The sequence below is a fragment of the Emys orbicularis genome, chromosome 11, assembly GCF_028017835.1.
Source record: "Emys orbicularis isolate rEmyOrb1 chromosome 11, rEmyOrb1.hap1, whole genome shotgun sequence".
NCBI classification, from domain to species: domain Eukaryota; kingdom Metazoa; phylum Chordata; order Testudines; family Emydidae; genus Emys; species Emys orbicularis.
The window spans coordinates 51,450,146-51,472,185 of NC_088693.1; the positions used below are offsets into that span (position 1 = coordinate 51,450,146).

The 22,040-nt window shown below is 43.0% G+C and overlaps 1 protein-coding gene across 1 annotated transcript in view; it reads left to right on the forward strand.

The window, feature by feature from the left end:
• The window catches only part of ANKAR (ankyrin and armadillo repeat containing), a 52,051-nt gene that overhangs the window by 19,673 nt on the left and 10,338 nt on the right, over nucleotides 1-22,040 (forward strand). Inside the window, exons 14-22 of the mRNA XM_065413417.1 lie at nucleotides 374-615; nucleotides 808-961; nucleotides 1,055-1,216; nucleotides 9,344-9,450; nucleotides 11,672-11,794; nucleotides 13,874-14,032; nucleotides 14,750-14,867; nucleotides 16,630-16,739; nucleotides 20,538-20,734. Coding sequence (XP_065269489.1) covers nucleotides 374-615; nucleotides 808-961; nucleotides 1,055-1,216; nucleotides 9,344-9,450; nucleotides 11,672-11,794; nucleotides 13,874-14,032; nucleotides 14,750-14,867; nucleotides 16,630-16,739; nucleotides 20,538-20,734 — 1,372 coding nt within the window. The remainder of the gene's footprint in view (nucleotides 1-373; nucleotides 616-807; nucleotides 962-1,054; nucleotides 1,217-9,343; nucleotides 9,451-11,671; nucleotides 11,795-13,873; nucleotides 14,033-14,749; nucleotides 14,868-16,629; nucleotides 16,740-20,537; nucleotides 20,735-22,040) is intronic.

Consider the following 22,040-nt stretch of genomic DNA (forward strand, 5'->3'; position numbering starts at 1 on the left):
TGTTCTTGACCTGTAAAAATATTTTCTTTTTGCAAGATTTCCATAAAATCCAGATAGTACTGCTTTGTGTAACCACCAATTTTAGCCAACATTAAAGTTCACAGGACCACATTAGTGATGTGGATGACATTTTTTTGGGCATCTGACAATCATAGCCTTAGGATTTAAATTTGAAGAATATCCAGAAGTCAGAAATGACTAAATGTTTAGTCAGCATTTTAGCTATCTGTATCAGTATGCTACAAGTGTATTAGCCCTAACATCTCTCTGAAACACAATTACTACTAATCTGAAATAAAATCTTCTAAGGGAAAAAAAGAGAGAATTTTGTTGATTCTTATCACTGTTTGACTAATACTTTATGCATTTAAAGATGTGCTACAGGCTGTATCTTCAGCAGCTGTTGCAGAACTTGCTCGGGGGAATGAGAAGATGCAGGATGCCATTGCAAATGCAGATGCAATTGGTCCTCTGGTTGAACTTCTCCGTGGAAGGAAAATCACTGTGCAGGTGAAAGGTGCTATGGCTATAGAAGCACTATCGGATAACAACACTCATATACAGAAACAGTTTCTGGAAAAATCAGCAACAAAATATCTTTTAAAGCTCTTGAAGGCAAGAATTTATTTCGCATTTTAATTTTTCTAAAGTCTTAAATCAATTTGTTCATTAGAAAAAAGCGTAAAATAGGCTGTTACTTGGAATAATTGGAAAACCCTTAATATCATGGAGTAAATAGTTTTTTAAATGTGTAAGACTTAAAATTCTGCTAGTGAAGGAAAAACTTTGTTTTTTTCAAACTTTCAGGCATTTCACTTGACAGTTAAGGAACAAGGTGCTACAACTTTGTGGGCACTGGCAGGACAAACTCTGAAGCAGCAAAAGCTTATGGCAGAACAGATTGGGTACAACTTTATTATTGATATGCTCTTGTCACCATCTGATAAAATGCAGTATGTTGGTAAGATTTTGTTGTTTGTTTTGCATAAATTTGCAAAGTATTGGACAGTTTATTGGAGGTTTTTAAACATACATTTTTGCTTTGTTTTGGAAGGAGGTGAAGCAGTCATAGCTCTTAGCAAAGATAGTAAACTTCATCAAAATCAAATATGTGAAGGAAATGGAATTGGTCCTTTGGTTCGATTGTTGAGAAGCACAAAGATAGCAGAGGGCACGCTCCTGAGTGTCATCCGAGCTCTGGGGACCATTTGTATTGGTTTGTAGAATTTCTTATGTTTTAAGTTGTTGTTTTTTTTAAAACAAACAAACAAACAAACCTTAAGTGGTTTTGAATGGGAAAAATGCAAACCAGTTTGAAACAATATCAATGAAAGAAGAAAATATTTTATTTAGTATTAAATTTGGATAGAATTGAAATATAACTTTTCAATATAAGGAAAAATCATTTGCCATGAACAAAATTCTTACTTTATTCATACATTAAAGCTTTGTGTACATTACATAATTTTGTCATGGTAACCACAGTTTGGAGCCCCTAGCATGCCTATGAAATGTAACACACAAATTGCTTTCAGTAATGTGTATGTGATTAAAATGCCACAGCTAAACACCATGTGGTCCTTCCCCTTGCCAATTTCCACCACTGCAGTGCCAATGTAGACAAATAGTTTCGGTGTAGCAGCCCAACAGTGAAAATAATCTTCTCACTCCCCCAGTGCCACTGCTTAGGTGTACTTTCTAATCTATTATCTGGGATAAAGGTTTCCAGTTGGCACTTTACTATAGAAATTTCCCCGCACAAACCATTGTCTTAATCTGTGGTTATTTTGTCAGCATCAGCTACTTTTCTAGCATTGTTATTGTCCCGTAATTGGCTTCTCTATCAGTATGTTTCAGAAGAAGCTTCTTATGAGCATGCTGTTTCCAGCTGTCTGGGTCGTGGGGACCATCTGGGGAGATAGTTAAGCTGAATTCTGTGTGATTTAGAGTATCTTGGTCTATGACTGGGTGATGGAATGACTTAACAAGTAGGCCATTGCTGAGTTTGGCAAGCAGTGCCATGACAAGACTTGGGGTACATCTGTATTGCAGTTTTTAAAATCCATGGCAGCGAGTCTCCGAGTCCAAGTCTAAAAACTCGGGCTCGTGCTACAATGCTAAAAACAGCAGTGTAGACATTGTGGCATGGGCACTGAAACCTGCCCCCAGCTCCAGCCTGAGCCCGAATGTCTACACTTTTTTTTGTAATAGCGTATCATGAGCCCTGTGAGCCAGAGTCTGTAGACCTGGGCTCCAAGACTTGTTGCCATGGGTTTTAAAATATAGTGTATCCTAACAGGCTGATCATGCACTAAAAAAGGCACTGATAACAGCCAGCCCAGTGAAAGGGGAAAAAAGTGTGTGCTGCATTGTCTCATGAATTTCATGTAGAAAGGTTCTAGTACATAGAGCTGGTTACTCCTTGATGAATATGTACATGAACTTTGCAATATTAAATCTTTTAGCTGTTGGTCTTGTTCTCTGACTATCTGTGCGTTCCTATTTTTGTAATTCTTGTCATATCCTGGCTGGCTGGTTTTTTATTACCCTTATTTGTTAAGCCACATCTAAAAATTAAGAATGTAAATTCTTTTGGGACTGCAATCTGACTTGGGGGTATTATAAAAATAAAAATATTAATTTTATGCCAACTTATTTCCTTATGGTGTATAAAAAAGGCCTGAAAGTTTTTTTTCTTGTTTTCATCCTCAAAATATCAGAAATATCAAGTCTTGTCATGCCTGTTTTTGTTGGAAGACTTTGATGACCTAAATATGTGGATTGAGTGCTTTCACAGCCCTTAAATGAAGGTGTTGAATCCTTAATAAAGGCATATTTTCTTTCATATTTAAATTGGTGTTAACCAAAAAAAAAAAAAAAAGCCCCAAGCCAAAAACCGGTATCTTAAAAAGTTTAAATAAAAATCACTTCCTATTTCAGTTACTCAAGTTTTACTTGTACAATTGCTCTGATGTAAAAACCTACTAATTCTCCAACATCCATAGAATTTTCTGAGATGCACAAAACCTGAATTTCGATGTAAAAAGCAAAAGGGGGAAAATACTTTTTTGCCACGGGAATTGCCTCCCTTTCAGGACTTTTTTTGTATATCATAAAGAAGAAAAAAGGCACAAAACCACTCTTGGGTTTTGTACTTTTTGTGGCTGTTTTCCTTTAAAGCAAAATGTTTTTTACAGCAGTGTATTATATGTCCACCAAATTAATTGTCACGCTGGATGATTGACCTGACAACCATAGAAAGCCATGTCATTCACATTCTAATGCTATTTCTATGAGAGAGGCATGAGAAAGTGGATGCGACTAACAGGAGAGATGCTGGAAATGTGAATGTTGCATCTACTACTTGTTTGGAGAGTACCAGCATTCCTCCCCAACTTCAAACCCCGCCGAAGAGGACATTTTTGTTGTCATCGTGTACAGCAGGAAAATTAACAAGCTCTCGAAACCTTCTTGTCTAAACTCTTTTTGGTATTTCATAAAAATAAGGTATTTTCATTATTTTCATCCCAAATTCCTTACTCTGATTTTCTTGAAATTTAATGTAAACCAGATCAGATCATTTCCTTTCCCCCTAACCTACATTCATCCCAAGAATAACATGTTTTTAGAACAGATGTGAAATGAGTCTTACATTTTGCCAAACCTGATTTGTCCTCTTAAAATAAGCTCTCTGTCCTGTCTCTTCTTGACATATGAGGCTAGAGTGGGCTGTAGCCCACGAAAGCTTATGCTCTAATAAATTTGTTAGTCTCTAAGGCCTGGTCTACACTAGGCGTTTATGTCGAATTTAGCGCCGTTAAATCGAATTAACCCTGCACCCGTCCACACCACGAGGCTATTTAGTTCGACATAGAGGGCTCTTAAATTCGACTTCTGTACTCCTCCCCAACGAGGGGAGTAGCGCTAAATTCGACATGGCCATATCGAATTAGGCTTGGTGTGGATGGAAATCGACGGTAATAGCTCCGGGAGCTATCCCACAGTGCACCACTCTGTTGACGCTCTGGACAGCAGTCCGAGCTCGGATGCTCTGACCAGCCACACAGGAAAAGCCCCGGGAAAATTTGAATTCCTTTTCCTGTCTGGGCAGTTTGAATCTCATTTCCTGTTTGGACAGCGTGGCGAGCTCAGCAGCACTGGCAACGATGCAGAGCTCTCCAGCAGAGATGGCCGTGCAATCCCAGAATAGAAAGAGGGCCCCAGCATGGACTGATCGGGAAGTCTTGGATCTGATCTCTGTGTGGGGCGATGAGTCCGTGCTTTCCGAGCTGCGCTCCAAAAGACGGAACGCAAAGATCTATGAGAAGATCTCTAAAGCCATGGCAGAGAGAGGATACAGCCGGGATGCAACGCAGTGCCGCGTGAAAATCAAGGAGCTGAGACAAGGCTACCAGAAGACCAAACAGGCAAACGGACGCTCCGGATCCCAGCCCCACACATCCCGTTTCTACGAGGCACTGCATTCCATCCTTGGTGCGGCCGCCACCACTACCCCACCACTGACCGTGGACTCTGAGGATGGGATATTGTCCACGGCCGGTTCCTCGGACGTTAGCGGACGGGGAAGATGAGGAAGGAGATGAGGAGGACGAGGCAGTCGACAGCGCTTACCAAGCTGATTTCCCCGACAGCCAGGAGCTCTTCATCACCCTTACAGAGATGCCCTACCAACCCTCCCCAGCATTTAACCCAGACACAGATTCAGGGGAAGGATCAAGCGGTAAGTGCTTTAAACATATAAACCTTTATTTTTTACAAAACTTGAATATTAAGACTAAGAACAATCTGTGATTCATGATTTCTTCCCCCTGGGCGCTTAAGTAATCTGTAACAACTATTTAAAAAAAATCAAACAGTGTCCGGTTGTGCATGATTGTGCTGCCCAAGCTGCTCCACTCTTTAGTCCCTGCTACTGCAGCTATATGAAAATCCGGTCTATATGTCCGGGGATAGAGCAATAGTCCTCCACGGACATCTCCACAAAGCTCTCCTGCAAGTAATGGGATAGCCTGTTCATTAGGTTCCTGGGGAGAGCGGCTTTACTTGGTCCTCCGAAGTACGAGACGTTCCCGCGCCAGGAGACAAGCAGGTACTCTGGTATCAGTGCCTTGCATAGCATGGCGGCATAGGGCCCCGGTCTCTGCAGGCTTTCTCGAAGCATCCGTTGGATCTCGGTGTCCGGGATCCTCATGAGAGTAATGTCGCTCATGACAACCTGCTTTGAATTAGGTAGGGGACTGTTAGTATTGGGACTGCTTGCAACAAGTTCCTTTACAGAACTGTGACCGCTGGTTTACAGCCACGCGGTGGGGGCGGGAGAGGGCCAGCATCCAGGGATCTTTCCCTGGCACATCCGCGAGGGGGTGGGACAGGGACAGAGTTCCTGCTTGGCCGATTGCTGGCAGCACAGACTGGCAGTGCTTTCAATGTGAAAGGAGGCCAGTGGTACTCCTAAAGTTTTAAGCAGTCACAAGTCTACGGCTTACCATGTTTGCCTGCTACAGAGAGTACCGTGTCCTGCCCCGCTTCCCAGATCGGCAGTGCAAAAGCCCAGGCACTGAAGGCGAGGTTCGAAAATTCGACCTTGTCCTCAGTGCGCATGTGATAGGTGTGGTTCATGGTCTTGTTCACAGAGAAAGACTATGTTCTTGATTCACAACTACATTTATCTTTCGGAGGAATTCACTGCCTTTTCCTCATTCCCACAGCCACATCTGCAACTGTCTCCCAACCCAGCCTGGCATCACACTCCCAGAGGCTAGCGCACATTAGGCGGAGGAAGAAGAAGACGCGAGAGGACATGTTCTCAGAACTAATGGGCTGCTCCCGAGCCCAGGCAGCACAGCAGAACCAGTGGTGGGAGAATTTGTCCCAAATGCACCGGACACACATGGAACGTGAGGAGAGGTGGCGGCAGGAAGACCAGCAGGCGACTCAAACGCTGCTTGGACTTCTGAGGGAGCAAACGGACACGCTCCGGCGCCTTGTTGATGTTCTGCAGGAACGGAGGCAGGAGGACAGAGCCCCGCTGCAGTCTATCAGTAACCGCCCTCCCCCGCCACCAAGTCCCATATCCCCCTCACCCAAAGTCCAAAGAAGGAGGGGCGGAAGAGTCTGTGAAAACTCTCACTCCACCCCTGCAGACTGCTCAAGCACCAGAAGGCTGTCATTCCCCAAAATTTGAAAAGTCCTTTCCTGGCCGCCTCACCCAAGCCCCCGTCCAAGTTTCACCCCCCAGTTTCATGTGTGGTTGTTAATAAAAAATACGTTTCTGTTCATTACTGTTTCAGTCAGGCTCTTTTGAGGGAGAGTCTGTCTGAAGGGGGGGAAGGGGCTTGGTAATTGGACAGGACAGTCACCTTTAGCAGGCTACAGAGGCGGGGGCAGGTCCAGCAGCAGGGCACATACACAGTGCAGTGACTAGTTACCCTGGTCAGTCTGGGAGGTGGTTTTCATGTTCTGTGGGGGGCGGGGCGGGGGGTTAGTTGCTCTGTGACTTTGTGGCGGGGGAGGGCAGTTACAGATCGTATGCAGCGGTCCTTGTCCTGGATCACAGAGCCACACAGCAGGGGATCTGTAACCCTCCTCCCCCTGCCATAAAGTCACATAGCCCCCACATACATGCAGTCCCACTCAGGAGGGCTGGCAGGCTCCGTTGAAACAACCAGTCCGCCACTGTGAATCCTGTCATTCCTGGAGTTTAGAAGGATCATTTGCATCAGTACACTACACCCGCTCCCCACCACAGTCTGCGTCCCCGGTTTCAAAGATTCCTGCGAAAACAGTACTAAAGACAACGGTGTTCAATAACAAAAGTAAAACTGATTTTATTTTTTTGGAAGGGGGTGGAGGGGGTCTGTAACTGGAGAGGATAGTCATCCTTAACTGGGTAAAGAAACGGGGGCAGGTTCAGCTTCTCTGTACAGAAACTTAAAAGTCACTGGTTACCCTGCTCACTGTGGAACCTGGCTTTCAAAGCCTCCCGGATGCACAGCGCGTCCCGCTGGGCTCTTCTAATGGCCCGGCTGTCTGGCTGGGCGTAATCAGATGCCAGGCTATTTGCCTCAACCTCCCACCCCGCCATAAAGGTCTCCCCCTTGCTCTCACACAGATTGTGGAGCACACAGCAAGCAGCTATAACAATGGGGATATTGGTTTCGCTGAGATCACAGCGAGTGAGTAAGCTTCTCCATCTCCCCTTGAGACGTCCAAAAGCACACTCCACCACCATTCTGCACTTGCTCAGCCGGTAGTTGAAGAGTTCTTTTTCAGTGTCCAGGGCGCCAGTGTAGGGCTTCATGAGCCAGGACATTAGCGGGTAGGCTGGGTCCCCAAGGATCACTGTAGGCATCTCCACATCCCCAAGAGTTATTTTGTGGTCCGGGAAGTAAATACCTTCCTGCAGCCGTCTAAACAGACCAGAGTTCCTGAAGACGCGAGAGTCATGAACCTTGCCCGGCCATCCAACGTTGATGTTGGTAAAACGTCCCCTGTGGTCCACCAGTGCTTGCAGCACCATTGAAAAGTAGCCCTTTCGGTTGATGTACTGGCTGGCCTGGTGGTCCGGTCCCAGGATAGGGATGTGAGTTCCATCTATAGCCCCACCGCAGTTTGGGAATCCCATCGCGGCGAAGCCATCTATGATGACCTCCACGTTTCCCAGGGTCACTACCTTTGAGAGCAGTACCTTGACGATTGCGTTGGCTACTTGCATCACAACAACCCCCACGGTAGATTTGCCCACGCCAAACTGGTTCGCGACAGACCGGTAGCTGTCCGGCGTTGCAAGCTTCCAGAGGGCTATGGCCACTCGCTTCTGGACAGTCAGGGCTGCTCGCATCCGGGTGTCATTGCGCTTCAGGGCAGGGGACAGCAACTCACAAAGTTCCATGAAAGTCCCCTTCCGCATGCGAAAGTTTCGCAGCCACTGGGATTCGTCCCAGACCTGCAGCACTATGCGGTCCCACCAGTCCGTGCTTGTTTCCCGTGCCCAGAATCGCCGTTCCACAACATCCAGATGACCCATTGTCACCGTGATGTCCTCGGAGCTGGGTCCCGTGCTTTGTGAGAGGTCTGTGCCCCTCTCAGAGTTCAGGCCCTCACCGCGGTGCCGTAGCCTCCTCGCCTGGTTTATCTGCATCTGCCTCTGGGAAAGGTGGATGATAACCTGCGAGGCGTTGACAAGCGCCACAACTGCAGCGATGGTCGCAGCGGGATCCATGCTCGCAGTGCTGTGGCGTCCGCGCTGTCACTGACCCAAAAAGTGCGCGAACTGATTTCCCGCCGGCGCTTTCAGGGAGGGAGGGAGGGCGGTAGTGACAGACGGATGACGACAATTACCCAAAAGCACCCTCGACCCTTTTTTTTTACCCAGAAGGCATTGGCGGCTCGACCCAGAATTCCAATGGGCAGCGGGGACTGCGGGAACTGTGGGATAGCTGCCCACAGTGCACCGCTTCCAATGTCGACGCTTTCCCCGTTAGTGTGGACTCACAAAGTCGAATTACTGTCCTTAGTGTGGACACACAAGTTCGACTTTGCAATATCGATTCCACATATTCGATTTAAGTGAAATCGAAATACGCTCGTAGTGTAGACATACCGTAAGGTGCCACAAGTACTCCTGTTCTTTTTGCGGATACAGACTAACACGGCTGCTACTCTGAAACCATACTAAATGGTGAATCTGAAATAGTCAAGTGCATTGTATCCAATTACAAGGAAGCAGAGGTACCCATTCTAGAAAATATTTATGTTCAATTGCTAAGAGTAAAAGTGACACCTAAGGCAGCTTTTAGTCAAGTCTCTGGAATTTTAAATGTCTGTGCATGTATTTGGAAATCATTACTTAGATTTAGTCAGCACTATTATTTAGGGTAGGGTGGACTTTTTGGCAAAGTGGTTCTCCAGTTTCTCTATAACTAGAAATACCCTCAAGCAGCCAACCTTTGGGATAATTAGTGCTTATTACAGTCTCCAAGACTTTATGTTTGGAAACATGTTAATGAAAATTCACCATCTGCTGGGCTTCTCTGAATTTACTCCATATTTACCGTCCTTTCCTCCATATATCTTTTTCTAGGGAACTGTCAGCAACAGAAGCCAGGCATACCTTTATGTACACATGGTCCTTGTACATAAAGGTAAAATACCTGGATCAGCTCTAAAACTTAGTTATTTCAAGTGAAAAGAGTATAGTACTGTTATTCTTACCTAATCTGCCACAATTAGGTATAAACTGGACAACTTTTCTTTATGCTTTCTGTTTTTCTCTTGCACAAATGTCTTACATGGGATACATCTGACATGTGGACTCTTACAGGTGTGGCTCATACAAACAATCAAGTCAGCCAGGAAAACATAGTGGACGAACAGGCCTTACCAATACTGGTTCACCTGCTTAAAAATCATAATTCTCTTCAGATAAAGGTGTGGAATAATGGTGTGTGTGAGGGGGTTTGTATGTATGTGTGAACATGTTCTGTGGCTGAAAAATATTCTGAACTGAACTTTCTGAGAACACGTCTTGCCATCTTTTTGCAGCTTAGAGCATGAGAAAACAAAATTAAATAAATAATATCCCTCCTTAACAAGACACTTCAAAAGCCAGCTACTGAGGAATAATTGCAAACTATGCCTAAAAAACTACTTACTTTTAAGTGTATGAAGGCAATCATAAAAGTAATTTAAAACTTAAAAGATGTGCTGTAAGGATTCTGTTTTTCCCCTGTGGATTTATCTTGAGTAAGTTGTTTTTTCTAGATGAGCTAATTGCTCATGAATATTGGACTTCCCTATGCTAATTCATAACATCCCTTTTGAGTGTGTTTTTTATGCAGGGAATAACATATGACAGTTTGATATGCTGGCATATCTTCAGTGCACAGTGAGGCATATGGGACCAAACCTACCTGCTGGTCATAGAATATCAGGGTTGGAAGGGACCTCAGGAGGTCATCTAGTCCAACCTGTTGCTCAAAGCAGGATCAATCCCCAGACAGATTTTTGCCCCAGATCCCTAAATGGCCCCCTCAAGGATTGAACTCAGGACCCTGGGTTTAGCAGGCCAATGCTCAAACCACTGAGCTATCCCTCCTCCTATGAGAGAATGTGAATACGTTGCTTCTCTAAAGGTGCAGTAAGTATAAGTATAATATATACACAATTCTGGAGTCTTCATTCCTTCAAATATGACAACGCTTGGAATGACCAGGCTCAGAATGCTTTAAATCTGTTTTTTGAGACATTAAAGCTATAGTGAGGATTGGCTGAAAAACATATGAATCTGGTCATACAGAAGCATGGCTCTGCATTTGAGTGTTACTGCTATCTTTAAAGAACAAGAATTACAAGTGGGTCATTTTGTCTCTCTAATCCTAAAGTATAGGTATAATTTAAACTACATAAATAAACCAATTAACCAAAGACCTTGTAGTGTAATGGACAAAATACCATTTGTTTATGGTATATAAATTACAAGAGCAATCAGTTCTCACTTCAAGGCACAAGCTGATCATGATTTGAGGTCAGGAACATAGGAATTCACATACTGGTCCAGACCAGAGGTCAATCAGCAGACCAGTATGCTTTAAAGGAAGATGCAAGAAACTCTGAAGAGGGCAATTAAGAAGTAACCTAACCATACAGGAAGTTTTTTCTTAACACCTTTAATTCAGTGCCTGGCTTATGCCATGAAGCATGAAGGTTTATATCCCTTAAAAATAATATATTTTGTAAATTTCATCTAGTGTAAATGTGGATGTTTCCATTTACATATAAATATTGAATCCTTTTTTTTTTTTTTTTGGAAACCTACTAAGTCTTGGCCTCAATTATATTTTGTTCAAGTGAGTTTTCCTACATACTGTGACAGACCCAGACCAGTGGGGTACAGGAGTCTGGTAGAGGGCAAATATACTGGTCACTGGATGAGTAGTTTTCTGTTCCCTGAGTGACCAGAGCAGGGGCTGCACTAGAGTAATCAGGAACCTGCTAGAACCAGTTAAGGCAGGCAGGCTAATTAGGACACCTGGAGCCAATTAAGAAGAAGCTTCTAGAATCAATTAAGGCAGGCTAATCAGGGCACCTAGGTTTTAAAAAGGAGCTCACTTCAGTTTGTGGCGAGAGTGTGAGGAGCTGGGAGCAAGAGGCGCAAGGAGCTGAGAGTGAGAGGGTGTGCTGCTGGAGGACTGAGGAGTACAAGCGTTATCAGACACCAGGAGGAAGTTCCTGTGGTGAGAATAAGGAAGGTGTTTGGAGGAGGCCATGGGGAAGTAGCCCAGGGAGTTGTAGCTGTCATGCAGCTGTTACAGGAGGCACTATAGACAGCTGCAGTCCACAGGGCCCTGGGCTGGAACCCGGAGTAGAGGGCGGGCCCGGGTTCCCCCCAAACCTCCCAATTGACCTGGACTGTGGGTTCTTCCAGAGGGGAAGGTCTCTGGGCTGTTCCCCAACCCACATGGTGAATCTCTGAGGCAAGAAAATCCGCCAATAAGCGCAGGACCCACCAAGATAGAGAAGGAACTTTGTCACAATACTTAGTTTTCTAGTATAAACTGATTTGTTGCTTATTAAATAAAATATGCCATGAATTTGCTCTGCAAAGTGTAAGTATATAATATCTGCATTTTTCTTTAAAATATATATTTAGGTTGAAGTTGCATATTCCTTGGCTTGCATTGTTTTAAGGAACAGTAATTTACAGGCTGTGTTACAAGAGGAGGAAGGTTTCGATTATAGTGATGTTCTTGAACTTCTTAATGCACCTGATAAGGTACTGTACTTGGTAAAGTAGCAGTATTAATTTAGGAAAAAGTATTCTATATTACTGTCATAGTGTCACCATAAGCCAAATATGGCATACCACATTTACTATACTGTAGCTCCAAATGTTTACTGTATGGACTTCACATATCAGACACACATATCAAAAGTGTGTCCTTTTAATATAACTATTTTTTAAATATTCTTATGGGTTGGGTTAAACCTTACTGAAGCCGGTGGGTGTAACAGCTACTCTTAATTTGATAGCTGTAAGAAACAGTTAAGCTCATTTATAGCAGTCCCCACCCAAAACAAAGGCATATGGAGAAGGAAGCTGCAGACATAGCCTGGTCCGGGTCGGTGTGTGTCCCTGACAGAATCCTAGAGAGAAGACTTTTGGGTCTTGTGCTGGCTAAAAGAGGTTTGAGCCTGTGAGTAAGGAAACAGTCTCATATTATTTGGGTCCTCATGTGTTCAGGGAAACAGTACATTCTTTGTAAATAAACAAAATTTCATCAGAGAAAAACTCCAACTCCATCACAAATTTCTCCTCCTAACTAGAACAGCTTACAAAGACCCCAAATTGTTGGCTACCAGCTTGAGTCAAAAGGGGTAACAGTATAATTATTTAATAAGTTCTATAGTTTTATTTAGATTTGGACATATAGTTTTGAAATTAAAAATGTATATGATAGGCTGAAGTACAGTTGCAGCAGGGTTAATGGTATAAATGCTATCACAATTTCAAGACTAATATATTGTTCAGAATCAAGGCACACGCTAAATTCATGACCACAGGATCCTCAGTTTAGGAAGAAGCTACTGACTACTGCAAAAAGGGTCAAACCTTAAACCCAGAATATGTGTAAGTGACTTGATAGTCCTTTCCATCATGCACACATCCTCTGGAAGTGCTAATCATTCCTGAGGACAATTGTGCCTGATGTGGAAGGATGTTGGAGGGGATCTGCACCCACTCCATGAATAGAAGGTGGGAAGAGAGCTCATGCCATTGAGCTCTGAGCCCTTCCCCCAAAGCTGCCCTTTATGGATCTTGACTCTCCTTTCCCCCTTCATTGGAGTTGTGGATGTCACTTCAGGCATCAGTAAACCTTTTACTGTTGCTACTGCAGGGGGCAGAGGGAGATCAGGATTGGGTCCCCATTAACACAGGACAAAAAGCAAGGTTAATTATATTGGTTGGGAGTTAGCAAGATTCAGAGTATGTGCATGTTCCTCTTGCCCCTATCACCAGAGAGAGGGATTTCTTTAGGCTGAGGGTCCTTTACTTTGCTCCCAGACTCACACTTCCATTTCAAAGCAGTGAGCTGCAAAATCACTGTTGGGCTTCATTGCTACATCCATCCAGTCTTCTCAGCTGTCGGCCACAGAGGCTTGTGTTCTGAAGTGGATTTGGGGAGGCTTAGCACATGCTCAGTACCTTCCCAACAGCATCTTCCAGCTTCTGGTAGTTGGGGTGAGGGAGGCTAGACAGCCATATGGGTGCCTCTGCGTGTGTTCTTTCTCATTCTGGGGACAAACAGACCTCTGCAGCTGTAGAGTTTAGCTGAATCACACAGTTTGTGCTGTACATCATCTACCTTACGTTTTACACTGCTGCCCCTCACCATAGTGTCTGAAATACTTCCATGTAAAATCAAAAGCAATAGTGAAGTCCTTAGTGGACTGTATGGAGTCTCTGACACTTCAGGGACACTTCAGGAAAATCTGCAGGGATAGGGTTTGTTTTTTTTAAATTTTATTTATTTCATTTTTTGTTCTGTCTGTTTCAGGAGGGATTTTTTTCCCTTTTGTTCTTGATTGGGGTGTGGTTTTTGTTGTTGTTAAAGAGAAGTGTCAGTGTGGTGAGTGTCATTCTTATTGTTATCTAGTCTCTGAGGGTTTGGCCTGCAGTATTTATATGAAAATCAATAAAAACAAAGACGAAAAATATGAGGATAGGGGTTGGTAACTATTTTAACATATCAAAGAATACAGTATCTTATTCTTTAATTTTTAGATAGTATGAAAACTTCAGAGCTTGCATGTTTCTGTGGGGTTTTGTATTTTTTTTTTTTTTTTCTTGAAGGATATTTGTTTACGAGCTGGATACGCTTTAGCCCTTTTTGCATACAACAATCCTGTCCAACAGTTCCTGATATTGGAGACCGGCGCAATTATGATGTCTACATTTGAACCTTTTCTACGATCAGAAATTGAGACAGATAAAGCAATGGCTGCATTTCAGGTATAGGAATAGGGCTTTTACTCATAACACACAAAACAGATTATACATTTTGGGCCTATGTGTAATGTTATGGTTATTAGTATAACTGATAGAACTGATTTTTACACAAAAATATTAATATAAAGTCCTTTTCAAAGAGCTTAAATGGCCGAATATAGTAACACCTATAAAATGTGTAAATTACATTACAGATTCTAAAGATCCTAGTCTTCTCTGCAAGTCTCTGTCATGAACTATTTCAAAAATAATCAGAACTTGGGACTGTTTTTGATGGTAGAAGAAAATGTTGGCTATAGACTTGATCCTGTATCTTTACTCAGACAAAAATCAATGGGAATTCTGTCTGATTAAGGAGCGCAGGTTTTTTCCCTATGTGTTTTTAATTTAGCATAAGAAAAGAGTAACCATCGTATCAAGATCATTTTAATAAACCAACAAATGTATAGAGTGGTGGAAAAGTCTGTAACACCTGAAGATGTATGAGTTATATGAATAAAATTGCTTGTATTGCACTGACATGTCTATACTAAGGTTGTGCCTTTTTCTGCCAATAGGCAAAGGTCCAAAGTGCAAGTGATAGGGTTGAAAGTGTCATGTAAACGTACAGCACTATACACAATAAGTGATTTTTTTATTAATAAGTGAAGAAAAAAGTAAACAGAAGAAACCTACTTAAACAATCTGTATCTTTTAAAAATTGTCTGCCTTTGATTTCAGATTGTTGTTTTAGCCAGAGTCATAGTGGATGTGGACCAAGTTACTTTGTCTGCAAGAGGTGTTACTATTTTAGTTGAACTGCTAAAGTCTGAAAAGACAGCTACTCTTGTTCTAACAGGTAAGAATTATAGAAGATGAGCAAAAACTCATAGCAATATAAAGTTAAGCATTTCCATAAAATACTGTTGTTTCTCCAAAATGAGATATTGAACAGTAGGATAGTGAAACTTACTGTTTAATATTAGATGGCAGACTCAGGTCAGGAGATTGGCTCTTCCAAAATGCCTGCACAAAGGAGTAAGAGGATATAAGGCAGAGGTGGGCAAACTACGGCCCGCGGGACCGTTCTGCCTGGCCCCTGAGTTCCCGGTCGGGGAGGCTAGCCCTCTCCCCCTCCCCAGCTGCCCCTCCTCTCCCGGAGCCTCAGAGCACCGCGCCACCAGCGCTCTGGCCCGCCGCTCCTGTCGGGCAGCGCGGGCGGCGTGGCTGGCTCCGGCCGGGCAGCGAGCTCCTGCTGCTCTGAGCAACATGGTAAGGGGACGGGGGCTGGTTAAGGGGCAGTGGTCCCGGGGGCAGTCGGGACAGAGAGCGGGGGCGGTTGGATGGGCGTGGGAGTCTGGGGGGGCTGTAAGGGAGCGGGGGTATGGATAGGGGTCAGGGCAGTTGGGACAGGGAGCGGGGGGATTGGATAGGAGGTGGGGTCCCGGGGGGCGGTTAGGGGTGGCGGTTCCAGGGGTGGTGGTCAGGGGACAAGGAGCAGGGGGGGTTGGATGGGTCATGGGTTCTGAGGGGGACAGTCGGGGGGGCGGGAAGGGGGTGGGCACCAGGCTGTTTGGGGAGGCACAGCCTTCCCTACCCAGCCCTCCATACAGTTTTGCAACCCCGATGTGGCCCTCGGGCCAAAAAGTTTGCCCACCCCTGACTTAAGGCATCTCTTGGTCTGCTTACAGCATGAGGGAGGGAGGAGCAGCTGCCTCTGCAGGGCTTTTACTCCCACTCCCATGCCCCACTATGGTCTGCCTAGCATAATTAAACTAATGTAGAGGGAGAAGTAATCTGCATTAGGAAAAAAGATTTGGCAGATTACTTTCCCCCCTCTAACAAGGTAGGACCCAGGGACTGAATTGTGACTCTGAGACAATTTAGTCCCTCATCTGTTTCTGGGGCAGCACAGGTTACATGCTGCCCCTTACCCTGGGCAAACTGTAGATTTATAATCTGGCCCTCCATTTTTATTCAATTCTTGCTCAGGCAAAATTCATATAGACATCAATGAGAGTTTTGCTTTGGTAATAAATGAGTAAAAACTGAAGAAGGATTTCAAGATTTTGCTCAAAGACAATAAAGGAGATGAATTTAATAAAATACTGCTACAGTATTTTAAAATGATTTCTCTTACAAAAGCAAATTTCTTGGAGGCAGAAATCAACATTTTAGATTAAGGGGGGAGGGATAGCTCAGAGGGGGGAGGGATAGCTCAGTGGTTTGAGCATTGGCCTGCTAAACCCAGGGTTGTGAGTTCAATCCTTGAGGGGGCCACTTAGGGATCTGGGGCAAAATCAGTACTTGGTCCTGCTAGTGAAGGCAGGGGGCTGGACTCGATGACCTTTCAAGGTCCCTTCCAGTTCTAGGAGATAGGATATCTCCATTAATTTATTTATTTATTTATGCAATAGATATAAAAAACGTATTGAGAATATCACAGTAGAAATAATGACAGAAGACAAAAGACTCTGGGTATGACGACTTCCCTGATAATATTTAAACACATTTTGAAAAAACAAAGCATTTCATTAAGATTATGCAGGAGACTAGAAGTGAGCAAACTGATATGTTTGACATTATATGATGTGTAATTCCAGTGTCTAATTAATTTGTAGGGAAGTTATTGGCTAGCCTGGCTCATACAAGAGCAGGTGTTCCAGAAGCAATTACTGAACTAGGAACTATCAAACGTCTTTGTTATCATTTGTACTCAGATAAAGAAGAGGTAAAATTTCTCCCATCTCCCCAAAATAAAATGTTCATGTTGTGGTTTTAAATTTATTTTTCTTCTTTATTAATTAGATCTATTTGTTTGAAAAATTAGCTGATGAATGTTAGCTTTATATGTAGTAATAGAAATATTTTATAAAACCTCACTAAACAACCAAAAAGCCACATTAAAAATAAGATAACTGTGTAAGACAAAGATCCTGGCCCCATTGAAATCAATGGCAAAACTTCCACGGACTTCAGTGGGGCCAGGATTTCCCCCAAAGGTTTCAGTGTATGTTTGTTAAATTCCTAAATCCTGATCATGAATGGTAAATTTCTTACCTGATAATTTCCTTTGTAATAGTAGTATCTACCACTATTCTGAGATGTATGTGAAGTAGTGAGCAGTGAACAGAAGTCAGGAGAAATAAAAAACAAGATTGAGATAAGGAAGACACCCCCCAACTCCAAGTTAATTGCCCCAAATGGCAATGCTATTACTAGACCACTGCTTGTAGCATATCGCTGCCACAGGAGGCCTCTGTGAAGGATAGAAAGTCCACTTTATAGGATCTAATAAAGGTGTTAACTTATGACCATGTTGCTGCCCTGCAGATTTCTGAAGTAGAAGCATAAGTTCTTTTTGCCTATACAGTCATCATAGCTCTTGTGGCATGTGCCTTAATGCCTTCTGGACTGGAGCACCTGGCATCTTGCATGCTTCTATGATGCGTAGCTTGATCCATATAGTTACTAATAGCTTGGATACCCTAAGCCTTTGGTTCTTTGGATGAAAGGATACAAACAAGGAGCCCTAGCTTCTTGTTGATTTGGGGCACATGTTACAGCTCTTTAGTGCTTTTTTGAACATCTAAAGTGTGCCATAGCTTTTTCTCAGATGCTGTGGCTTTGGACAGAATGAAGGAAGGAGTATCTGCTGTGAGGAATGGGAAAATGAATTCACCTTAGGCAAGAATGATTCTGGTATTCTTCACACCAGCTTTTTCACACCTGGAACACGCAGTGAGATTCCTATGTGAATATAGCTACCAGTTCAAAAACTCATCTAGCAGACATGATGGTGACCAGCAAACAGATTTTGATGGATAGGTAGAATAGAGATATTGATGTCAATGGCTCAAAAGGGTGTGGCTTAGGACTTTTAATTCCTATTGGAGGTTCCATTTGGGAACAAATGGTTTAACCACAAGTTTTGCCAGTCTGATTGCTCTAAGAAATCTGGATTCTTGAGGGTTCTCTTAAGGAACCAGAGGATCCAGAAAATAGGAGGCTACTTATTGCTGACACCTGGTGTGGTTTGGAGCTGGGCTGAATTCCATTGTTTACCCCTTCCTGAAGAAAGTCCAGGATATCTGAGATATCAGGATCCTTGGGATTTTTATGTTCTTCACACCACGAGCTAAACGTAGTCCAGATGGAGGAGCAGCCCTTTAGTGTTGAATCTTGCCTGGAGGAGAAGAGTTCTAATCGCTTTGGAAGATCACTTGCACAGCTAAGGCTTCTAATGGTAACCGTGCCTCAAAGGGTCACAATTGAGGATGCCAAATTCAGGATGAACTGGTGAGAAATAGGGCAGATACACCCCAAGACTGATGGCTAATCCCCCTTAGGATATACCAAACCAGCAACAAAAGTAAACTTCTGTTTCACCACACTGGCTAACAAGAAGTCATAAAAGCAGTTTCCTCTGTCATTTCAGTCCTTGTATTACCATTGAAAACACTGGATTTAAAGGTGACTGGTTCTTTACAACCAGTCTCATCAACTAAAAGGTTCTTCTGATCGCAAAGGACCAGCCACACACCCACGTCAATATATAAGTTATATCTTACCCCAAAATCATGCTGATGCCAATCCTTTAGTATCTAAAAACTAAAGGTTTATTCAGAGAAAGAAAGAGAGAAAGAAAGAAAGAAGTGAGAGTTAAAATTGGTTAAAGGAATCAAATACATACAATAAATGCAGAGTTCTTGGTTCAGGCTTGTAGCAGAGATGGAATAAACTGCTGGTTTAAGTCTCTGGCTGCTTCCAAATCATTGGAAGGTCCTCAGTCCATTGGTTAGAATGCTTTAATCTGGGTGTGGATGGAGAAATGGGCCTTGGTAAAGGATGTCTGGTCTCACTGAGAGCTGCACTGGTGGTTCCAATTTCAGTTCTATCAGATTGGAGAATCATGATCTCTTTGGCCAGCGTGAAGCTATCTTTGCTTCTTCTCGCCTTATCTTCTGGATCACCTTCCCTAGAAGTGGAAAGGGCAGAATTGCATAAAACAGGCCTTGTGACCATATGTGCAAAAAAGCAACTGTTCTCAAAGATCTGAGGTCTGCTTCCCTGGCGAAGTACTAGAGTCACGTAGCGTCTTTATGATTGGTGAATAGATCGACTGCCAGAAGGCTGAATTTCTGCAAAATCAGAGTGATTCAGGCACCATTCTGAGTTTTTGATTATGCGTCTGCTGAGCCAGTCTGCCTTTGGATTCAGCTCTCCTTTTATGTATATTGGCCTTATGGAAGGGAGAGTCCTCTCTACCCATTCCATTATCTCCATTACTTCTGTGCATAGTAACGCTCCTTGTTCCCCATTGGTTGTTGAGATATGCCACATTGGTTGTGTTGCCCAGGACATTTTTCTACCTCTGTGTAGTTCTGCAACCTCTGTAGGGCTAGCTTGATGGCTCTAAGCTCCAATAGGTTGATGCTCTGGTTCCTTTTCCTGGAGTTCTAGGCACCTTGTGCTGTCCAACCCAGATGCGCTCTCCATCCCGACAGGATGGCCTCACTTGTGAGCAGGAGTGGTGAAAGCTCCCTAAAAGTGTGGGGGGGGGGCACCGACTCCCGAACCAAGTCTCCCCCACCCCCGTGCCACCCCTTCTCCTTGAGGCTTTTCCATCCACTCGCTCCTCTCCCCCATTCACCCCCTATCGCTCGCCCTTACAGCTGGTAAAAAGTGATGGGGCCATGTCTCTCTCCCCCCCCCCCCCCCCCGTTCTGGTGCCACTGCTTGTAAGTAACTGTGGGTCTGGAAGGCATATGGGAAGACTCCTGCGGAGGTTCTGTGGGATTGCCCACCACCTTTGAGAGTTCAGCATCTGGTTGGGAACCAGTACCTGATCTTGCATGCATTCTGGTGAATTGTTCCATACTTATAGGAGAAACGCCTAGAGGCACCTCACCCCTGGGGTGATATCTGTATTTGAAACCAGGAGGTCCAGTAACTGTATACATTGAGATAACTGTATGGCTGCAAGTCTGTTATTACTTGTTTTTAAAGTTGTTTTTAATATAGAATTGTAAATCTAGATGGAGTATTATTAAGAATTAGCCAAAATAATAAAATTAATAGTAATTAAAATTTTTTATTATTTCTAAACTGCCTAATCAGGCACACTTATCAACATGGATTAAAGCCAAATACTTTTGTTCATCTTCCCATGGCTATTCATCTTTTCCAACGTGTGCCTCATTATAAGATGCTTAAGCTTGTTCTCATTAAAGTCAATAGTAAAACTCCCTGTGGTGTAGGATCAGGCCTGAAGTGTGCATCAGGCTACCAGTGGTAGACCCAAATTTATCTTCGTTTTACTGGTGGGGGTTTTTTCTGTTATTTTAAATTATTGACTATTCTTCTGATCCTCATTTGGTGGTTTTGTCAGGGTGGGAGCTGTGAGCATGCATCCTTGCTCTGTTTTGATAATATAGTTGCTTTATTTAATGTGAAGAATACATCTTTGAAATCAGAATTATAATCAGCCTCAAACCATTATCAGGGACAACATTTCTGTTTCTTCTAGGTTCGTATAGCCTCAGCTGGTGCTCTTGGATACTTAACATTTAACCGCACTGCTTATCGCCATCTATTAGTGGAATGCAGGAACAAACCCAAGCAGTTCACACGTCTAATGAATAACATCAGCAGGGATGCAAAAATAAGCCAGGATTTTGTAAAAGAATTCCAAAGGCAAAGACAAGTGGGACTGCCTTCTTTAAGGTACCATATGCTGTATATTTATATGGGTGTGTGTTTACTGAAGTTAAAAAATGAAATAGAAATAATTATATGATTTTATATTTAAGGATAAATGTTCCAAATATGGCAGCAGAGGTCTGTATGCAAAAAATGCACGTGCATACAACTAAGCCATTGGTGCATGCAAAAAGATATTTGTTCATGCAAGTGCCTTTTGTGGGCACAGTTAGTCAATTTGCTTTGGCAAAAGTGGGTACATGTATATGTGAATGTTGGCCTCAACTTTAAGAAAATGTATCCTTCCTTGTGCACAAATATTTCCTTACTCTCAAGCCTAATCTCATATTCTGTGTATATATTTCAAATATATGCACACTTTATCACTGCTTTACAAGATGGTATCTTTTTTCTCATGTGAAAACCTAGGTGATCTACTAGGAACCAGTAACACCAGTCTCAAAATATTAAGGTAACATTATCATTTGCAAATATCTTAGGCAAAATAGTCAATTGGACAAAATCCAAAGTAATAAGCTGGGGCAAGTTCTGTCAGGACCCTGTGCATGAGCATGAATCAGAATCCTGTGCCCGGCGCGGGGAGTGCATAGCAGAAGTTTCACATCGCTAACATGCTCCCCCAAAACGCACAGGTCCTCCAGAAATGGTGGTGGTTTGTTCTGGAACATGATTTACATATTTTTTTGAATAGATGCAATTGACTCTGCATTAGACCAGTCTGTGGAGAGTGAAGGGGGCCATCTCCTGACAGGATTCATTCCTGGCCAAAATGGGTGTATGTTAATGTTGTTTTTTTAGCATATGTATTGGGTTGTGTTCATTGTGGGGCCATTCATGGAGGCAAAATTTAGCTCCTTGTCAAAAAGCTGTACATCAAATTTAAATGCTCTGTTTATTATTTATATTTATAAAAATCCATTCAATACTCAGAGCTACTACAAAAAATTAATGGTAGAATTTAGAGTAAGTTATGGGCATCTCCAATCCCATATAAAAAAACAAAACAGAATTTGTAATTAAAAAAAGACATATTGAAATGAAAACATAAAAATATAACTTATTTAGAAATTAAATGAATTTAGTTTATTATCGGTATTACAGTAGCATATTGAAACTCGGTCAAAGGTAAGGTCCTCATTGTGCTAGGCTCTGTATGACTAACAAAGATGGTCCCTGTCCCAAAAAGCTCACAATCTAGGTTTAAGACAGAAGAGGCAGAAGAAACAAACTGATGGGCAGGAAGAGAGTGGGAGGACAAGGTAATAGTAAAATGAGCATATTTTGCATAGTAGGCAGTGAGTTTAGTCTA